General features: G+C 38.5%; 1 protein-coding gene across 1 annotated transcript in view; it reads right to left on the bottom strand.

Annotated features, from left to right (window-relative positions):
- MYO5C (myosin VC) overlaps nt 1-9043 on the bottom strand; it is a 142649-nt gene that overhangs the window by 53145 nt on the left and 80461 nt on the right. Inside the window, exon 20 of the mRNA XM_044660046.1 lies at nt 7972-8183. Within this exon, the coding sequence (XP_044515981.1) occupies nt 7972-8183 (212 nt within the window). The remainder of the gene's footprint in view (nt 1-7971; nt 8184-9043) is intronic.

Genomic DNA, 9043 nt, shown 5'->3' with positions numbered 1-9043 from the left:
TCCTAGGTTCAAATCTGGCCTCAGACACTTCCCAGCTGTGTGACCCTGGGCAAGTCACTTGACCCCCATTGCCCACCCTTACCACTCTTCCACCTATGAGACAATACACCGAAGTACAAGGGTTAAAAAAAAAAAAAAAGAAAAAAGAAAGTTATAGCATAGGGGGGCAGCTGGGTAGCTCAGTGGATTGAGAGCCAGGTCTAGAGACGGGAGGTCCTAGGTTCAAATCTGGCCTCAGACACTTCCCAGCTGTGTGACCCTGGGCAAGGACTGAAAGATCTACATGAACTAGTACAGAGCAAAATAAGCAGAACAGGGAGAACATATTACATAGTAACAGCTATACTGTACAATGATCAACTATGAAAGCTTGGCCACTCTCAGCAATGTAATGATCTGGACAATTCTGAATGACTAATGATAGGGAATATTATTCATCTCTAGTGAAAAAACTATTGGCATCAGATGGATGCAGATACTATCCTTCACATCAGTGTATTTGTGCTTTTATTTTGAGGTTTCAGTCTTGTATGAGTGTGCTTTTATAACAATGACCAACATGGAAGTGTGTTTTGCATGATAATACATGTATGGTCCAGATCAATTTGCTTAGGATATCCGAGTAGGGAGAGGGGAGGAAGGGAAAGAGACAGTTTGGATCCTGTAATTTTGGAAAACACATGTTGAAAATTACATTGTGACAGGGAAAATAAAATATTTTTGACTTTAAAAAAAGCTATTGTAATGGTCCAAGAAAGATGTAATAAGGGCTTGAATTAAGGTGATGACTGTGTGAGTGTAGAGAAGAGGATATATATAAAAGATGATATAAAGGTAGATACACTGAGATTTAGCAATGGGTTGGATATGGAGAGTGAGTGAGCATGAGGAGTTGATGATGATGACACCAGGAATGTGAGCCTAATGCCTAGGAAGATGGTGGTGCCCTTGATAGTAAGAGGGAAGTTAAAAAAAGAAGGTCTGGGAATCAGCTTTGTTGAGTTTGAGATTCCTATGGGACATCTCATTTGAGATGTTGAAAATGTGATTGGTGATATAGTACTTTAACTTGGGAGTGAGACTAAGACTAGATATATGCTAGTTCTGGGAATCAGCTGTATATAGATGGTAATTGAATCTGTGGGAACTGATGAGATCACCAGATGAGATCACTACTTGAGATTGCATAGAGCAAAAAGAAAAGAGGACCTTTGATAATGTTCTGCCCTTTTCAGTTGTGAATTATGCCCCTAAACCCTTCAGGGCTTATTGAGGGGTGGAGGATTCACTTTATCTTCCATTTATCATTCCAACATCTCAAGAGGCAACAAGGAAAGGTTAAAATATTAGCTATGTGCCCAGAAGCAAATTACTTAACCTTTCTAAGTCTTAGTATTCTCACCTGTAAAATGGGCATTGTAAAAATTAGTAAAAAAAAAAAAATTTTATGAATCTTAAAGTACTATAGAAATGAAAACTATTATTCATAAGACAATTCCTCGTTACTTTGATTTCATCTGGAAATATGCTGTTCCATGTCAGTGAAGATTACTGCTCAGCCCTGACAATTTATTTAAACCATCTTTGATGGAAACTTTAAAAAATGTATGACATACTTCCCAACCTAAACACTGTTTAAAACTTTTCTTGATGACTCAGGATTATGATCATTAACATTAATTACTGTGCTATGCCATAATACTATGTATGGTATTCCTTAGGGGTTACTAAAAGATTCAATTCGCCCTCAGTGTAGGCTGCTACAGTTTTCCTATGAAAATGGTCATAGCAACCTGAGTCTAATAGACTCTGACTTCAGAAGTCATCAAATGCTCATTTTATGGATGAGGAAATAAGAGACCTAGAGAAATTAAATGAGGGGGTACCAGCTAGCTGGCTCAGTGGATTGAGAGCCTGGCCTACAGATGGGAGGTCTTAGATTCAAATTTGGCCTCAGAAACTTCTGAGCTGTGTGACCCTGAGCAAGTAAATCATTTAACCTCTACTGCCTAAGCTTTACCATTCTTCTGCCTTGGAATCAATACATAGTATTGATTCTAAGAGAGAAAGTGAGGGTTTTTAAAAAAAAGAAATTAAATAACCTTCCCAAAATCTTAGGATCACAGGTCTAGACCTGGGAAGGCTGTTAATAATTATCTACTAGAGACTTCCTCGTTTTAGAGATGAGGAAACTGAAGATCAAGAAGTTTAATTGACTTGCTCAAGGTCACACAAGTCAGAGTCAGATTTTGAACCTTGATCCCTTAAGTCCAAATCTAGTATTCCTTTTACTGTAAGATTCTGACTCGACTTTTTAATCTATTTATTTTTATCTTATTCTTAATGCCAAGAGTGACTTCTGGGGGCAATGGCTATCAAGCCTCTCTCACTGTTCCCTACTTCAAGTCTGCTTCTGACTATAATCTTGAGTATATGTTAAGTGAATGTTGATGGAAAACTAAAATACAAAGCCTTTTAAATCAAGTTTGAATTTTACACAATTTACAATTTTGGGAAATAGGGTCTATTGTTAAGACCTTAAGAATGGCTTCATGCCTGCAGAGTAAGCATCTGAACAGCTGAAACCTGGGACCACTACTGGCTTTCTTACTAGGGAGCAGGAGATCTTTCTCAACCCCAAACCATTGCCCTTTTGACCACTTCCAACTCTCAATCTCCTATCTCTTTCCTTGCCTCTTCTTTATTTCCATTTCATCATTTTCCTTCTTGCTCAAAGGTCTTTTTTCTTCATTTTTGTGGTGGGATTTTCTTCCTCTCTCAACTAGCTTCTCCTTTTCTTCTGGCAAACATGCTCGTGTTTCCCTTATTCTTAAAAAAAAAAAAAATCCCTTTCTTGAGTCTGCTGTCTTCTCAAATAATCCTCCTAAGTTTTCCTTCTTCCCTGCTAGCCTTCTAAAAAAGATACTCTACATTTGCCACCTCCACTTTCTTATCTTCCATTTCGTCCTCAACTCCCTATAATTTGGCATCAGTCTCTTCTACTCCATAGAAACTGTGACCCATAAGGAACTAGTTAATTACCAGATCCAATGGCTTTTTTGTTGTTGTTGTTTTCATCTACTTTGAACTATCTGAAGCTTTTGAAACTTGACCAAAGTTTTTTATATTTTTTATTTTATTATCTTTTTTATCTTTTATATCTCATTGTCTTTTTATATATGTATATATATTTTTTATATTTTATTGTCTCTTGACTTCTTTTTTATATTTTATTGTCTCTTGGCTTCTATGATATTTTTCTCTCTTTGTTCTCCCACTTGTCTGACCGATTGTTAGTATTCCATATGGATTCATCTCCTACTGGTCTCTTAAGTGTGATGTTTTCCCAATCCCTTCTCAACACTTTTCTCTTCTTTTCTTAAATTCTCTCCCTTATTAGCCTTGGCTACTCACATGATTTTAATCATCACTTTTATGAAAATGGCTCTTGATATCCAGGCTCAATTTTTTTTTTCTGGGCTTCATTCAGCTTTTCATTTCCAGCTGGCTGCTATGTCAGCAGCAGCTCTAGCTCAACATATCCAAACCTGAATTCATTATTACCCTTCACCCCACTTTTACCTTTCCCCTTGATTTCCCTTTTTCTGGCACCATTATTCTCCTTCAAAAAAACCTTGGAATAATACTTTTCTCTCTCCATTACCCCTTTACATTCTGTCAGCTGCTAGGTCTATTAGTTTTATCTCCATCATCTCCCTCATATCTGTCCCTTCTCTCCTCTCCACTCAGATTGCCACTACCCTCATTCAGACCCTCATTACTTCTTATTTGAACTACTGTAATAGTTTCCCAAAAGGTCTCTGTGTTTAGAGTCCGTCCCCTGTCAAGTCTATCCCTTTCATCCGAATATCAAGAATCTAGCTACTGCTCAGGCCTTCTTCTACTGGCAAACCCTCAGTGATTTCTCCATTGTGCACAGACTAAAATTAAACTCTTCAGCCTGAATAACAATTTACTTTTATGCATTTTTCTGGATTTCTCCTTTTATCTTGTGTCTTATTTGTGTCTCTATTCCCCATTAGACTGTTTTTGGTTTTGTTGTTGTTGTTGTTGTCATTTTTATATCACTAACTCAGGACCTTACATACAGTGTGTATTTCATAAACATTTACTAAATTGAAATGTTTGTTGTTAAATCCAGTAAAAAAGGACTCAGATGAAATTCTAAGCCCTGTTGTGATAAATCAATTAATCCTACTAAAAGCTTAAGATAATCCCATTGCTATAGACTCTATCATCTTCCTTGGTAATTCATTCCAGGTTTAACAAATCTCCAGCTATACTCCAGACAGGCAAGAAAGATACCAGAGAATATTTTTATTATTGATGATTAATATATAGTAGAGATACCTAAATATTTATTTAAGATTTAGGATCTCTGGAGACTAGTAGGCAGAGACTACCTTCCTGCTTTTCTGACAATTTCTTCTCAGTCTGGTGGGTGATCCATATCCTGCATCCTAACAGTGAGTATATCCCAAAGGCTCTGCCATACACTTTGTTTTCTCTAGGTACTTTAACTTTTATATGACCTCATCAGCTTTAATGAGTACTTTAACTTTTATATGACCTCATCAGCTTTGATGAGTTTCATTATCAGCACATACTCCTACGTCAACATATCTAATACAATTCTATCTCCTTCATTGCCCAGTTCTCCAATGGACATTTTGAATTGGATGTCCAATAAACATCTCAAATGTAACATGTCCAAAACAGAACTCTATCTTTTCTCTTCAAACCCAATTTCTTTCCAAATTTCTCTGCTTCTAGTGAGGGTACCAGGATCATTCCAGTGATCTGTTCTACAACCTTATAGTCATCCTAAATTCTCTCTCTTCTTCCTCACACATATGCAAATCAGTTGGCATATAGGACTCCTCAAGAAGACATAAAAACAAATCCAGAGGAAAGAAGGGACCCCACAACAGTGCGCAGCATCGGAGGTACGTGGAAACAGGGCATTTCCATGCTATAAAGGGGTGAAACAGCTCCCGCAAAAACACCAGCGGAGCAACCCCATCCCCACCCCACACCACCTACCGTGCCAAAGCCAGCACAGGGGAGTCGGAGCAGGTTTGGGGCACCCATCGGGTCATTGGCAGCTCACCAGGGCTTGTTCCTGGGAGCAGCAAGACTTGGGGGACCCCTCCCCCCCACGGAGGCTGAGGAACTCATGGACTCTGAGCGCAGACCCTGAGCCCAGGTGCAAGCAAAGGGGCTGACACAGGCGCCGGCTGAGCCACGGATTAAAGCGCGGACTGGGGAGCGGACAAAAGGGCTGATCCTGAGTGCAGGGGACCTTGAGTGGGGACCCAGTGCAGAGAGGTGCTTGACTGCGGAAGCAGCTCCCTGAAACTGTTAAAGGAGCTTCAGGCAGAAGAACGAGCAAGGAGACCACCAGGAGGCTTGTCCCAAAACAACTATACCTGAGACCTCAGGAATCTCTAAAGAGCCACAAACTGATCCTGGGCACGAGCATAAAGCTGAGAGGGAACTCAGCTTAATATGGCAAGCCAGAATCATCAGGAAAACCAGAAGAGAAAGATGAAGAAGAAAAAACCTTTAACACTTGACAACTTTTACACAGAAAAAAATCCAGACAACAGAGGAAACAGTAGAGGAGAACAAACAATCCAAACCTTCCCAAAACAATGGAAAACGGGTCACAAGGTCTTGAAGAGTTCAGATCTGAGATCATGAGAAAGATGGAAGAGATCTGGCAAGAAAATAACAGTTTAAAAGGCAGAATTTCACAATTGGAAAGTGAGGCAAGTAAATCAAAGACCAGAAATGACCAGATTGAAAAGGAAAACCAAAAGATTGTAGCCGAAAACCAGTCTCTAAAGGCTAGAATTGAGCAATTACAAAAAGATGTCCCCAAATCAAAAGAATTAATAAGCAAATTGGAGACCAAAATCAAACAGCTGGAAAACAGGTCAGACCAAATTGAAAAGGAAAATCAAAAGCTTATAGCAGTGGGGGCAGCTGGATAGCTCAGTGGAGTGAGAGTCAGGCCTAGAGACAGGAGGTCCTAGGTTCAAACCTGGCCTCAGCCACTTCCCAGCTGTGTGACCCTGGGCAAGTCACTTGACCCCCATTGCCCACCCTTGCCAATCTTCCACCTATGAGACAATACACCGAAGTACAAGGGTTAAAAAAAAAAAAAAAAAGCTTATAGCAGAAAACCAGTCTCTAAAGACAAGAATTGGGCACGTAGAAGCCAATGATCTATCAAGACAGCAAGATCAAATAAAACAAAGTCAAAAGACAGATAAAATAGAAGGAAACATGAAATATCTCAATGAGAAACTGATAGATCAAGAAAACAGGGCTAGAAGAGACAACCTGAAAATCATTGGTCTTCCTGAAAAACCAGAAATTAATAGAAATTTGGACTCCATACTAAAAGAAATTATTCAGCAAAATTGCCCTTAAGTTCTACAACAAGAGGGCAATATAGACATTGAAAAGATCCATAGATCACCTTCTATACTAGACAATGAGAAGACAACACCAAGAAATATAATATCTAAATTTAAGAGCTTCCAACTAAAAGAAAAAAAATATTACAAGAAGCCAGAAAGAGACAATTCAGATATCAAGGAGCACCAATCAGGATCACACAGGATCTGGCAGCCTCCACACTAAAAGACTGCAAGGCTTGGAATATGATATTCAGAAAGGCAAGAGAACTGGGTTTACAACCAAGGATCACCTACCCATCAAAACTGACTATATTCTTCCAGGGGAAAGTTTGGGCATTCAACAAGATAGAAAATTTCCAAGCATTTGCACAGAAAAGACCAGGACTAAATGGAAAGTTTGATATCCAACCACAAAAATCAAGAGAAACATGAAAAGGTAAATAAGAAACAGAAGGGAAAGTAAGAAAACTCATATTTTTTAAATTTGCCTCTTTAAGGGCTTCAATAAGATCTAATTATTGGTACTCCTATGCGGGGAAATGTTATGTATAATTCTCTGTAGTGAACTCTGTTCGCCATTATAGCATTCACTATTATAATAATTAGAAGAATTATTCATAGGGAGAGGTATTTAAAATGCTTCTCAACCTGGATGCAACTGACTTTTCCAGGTTTATTATACATTACTTCTTTCATGTATTCTAAAGTTCAGACAAAATAGCCTCACTTTTCAGCATACCTGACACCTCATTTCCCATCTCTGTGCCTTTGCGCAAGCTGTTTCCTATGCTTATAATGCACGCCCTTCTCACCACCACCTTTTAGAATTCTTAGTTTCCTTCAAAGTTCAGATGTTACTTTTTAAATGACACTGTTCCTGATCCTCCAACTGCCACTGTTTCAACCCTTCCCCCAATTCCCTTGTATTTTTGTATTCACCTTATATATACTTCTATGTGTACATGTTATTTCTGCCAACAGAATACAGGCTATTTGAGGTCAGGTGCTGCTTCATTTTTGTCTTTGTATTCACAGCACCTAGGAGAGTGTCTGGCACATGATAGTCACTTAATAAATGTTGACTGTATAATTATTGTTTTTTTTCTTTGTATCTCCATGGTCTAGCACAATATTTTGCATGCAGTTAACACTTAGCTGTTTTTTTGATTGAACTGAATGCCAAGTAACAGATGCAAATTTCTCAGGCTTATGAACATGTTATTACTCATAATTTCAGTACCCAATCAACTCACTGTCACTTAAAAATATCATTCATTATGTTATTTAAGAGGTAAAGGTAACATTAACGCCACCAGAGAAAACCTAACTTTAAGAGCATATGACAATTTCTCTAGAATCATATGTTTAAACAGTGACCAAGTCAGAATAAGAACCCAGAAACTCAGATTTCTCCATCCTCTACTTAGTTCCAACAATTCTTAATTTCTTCTCTGCTTATGTGTGCACGTGCCTATACTGATACTACTTTCTCTTCCCCACATTATCTACATCAGTGTAATACCTTACAGTTTGCTGTCCACGAAAGTATTGCTGTATTGTCACGGCAGCTTTTCTCACTCGGAGGAATTTCTTTCTCTGGAGCCAGCCTCGGATGTGCTTTTGTATCATAATACACCCTTGCCTCAGTTTATCCAACCGGAGTTTTTCTAAATAGGCCACCTGTCCTGCTCTGAAGAAAATTTTTGTTTTACCAAACTGATACTGGTTAGAGTCCTAGAAGAGAAAACAGTATGTCTGATCAGACATGATCTTTCCCAAAATTTAATATATGCAGATTTTCCACAATATATGTAAGACATCTGAAGTCTTAGGGGAGAGATTATGGGAGTACAAAAAGGTCAACCAGCATTGGATGAAAATGTGCTAAAAGAAATAAGCATACTTAGCCTGGAGAAGTGCACTTCAGGAAACTTGATAGATGAATTCAAGTATCTAAAAAGTAGTAATATAGAAGAGGGATCCCCCCAAAAAAGGGTTCTTGAACCAAGCAAGAATCAGAGACAGAAACCAAGAATGATAAAAAGCAAAATTGAAAGGTAAATTCAAATCCTTCTCTTCATTCATATGATGAATTATGTGGACTGTGCAGATTTAAGGGGGAAAACCCAGAATTCTATGGAGACTTTAAATACTTCTCCCATGGAGGGACTGACCAATCCCAAAATGGAACTTTAAGAATAGAAATATACATAGGTCTTTGGGAAGGTAAAACTCTTCAAAGAGGGCATTGCTTGCCTTTTTTTTTTACTCTACTGACTGTGTTTTCCACGCTGATGGACTTCAGTCTCATGGTTGTACTCTAATTCTAGAGGACAGTATAGGTCTCTGGAAAAGTGACTCTTAGGACAGGAGAGCTCTTTTAATCTTACAGGGATTGGGGAGACTTTAACATCGAAGTTGTCCTATAAAACCAGAGGAATTTATAGTTCTATAAGGAAGGCAGAGTCCCAGTAAAGAGAGGGATGGATATCTTGGCCATTTATGGATGGGCATGAATCTTTTGCATTTTTTTTTTGGGTCAGGCTCAAATAAAGCCTGTTATCTATTGGGCGTTTTATTGACCTGAGTGTTTC

Source organism: Gracilinanus agilis, chromosome 2 (assembly GCF_016433145.1).
Source record: "Gracilinanus agilis isolate LMUSP501 chromosome 2, AgileGrace, whole genome shotgun sequence".
Taxonomy (NCBI): domain Eukaryota; kingdom Metazoa; phylum Chordata; class Mammalia; order Didelphimorphia; family Didelphidae; genus Gracilinanus; species Gracilinanus agilis.
This window is presented reverse-complemented; position numbering and strand designations above follow the sequence as displayed.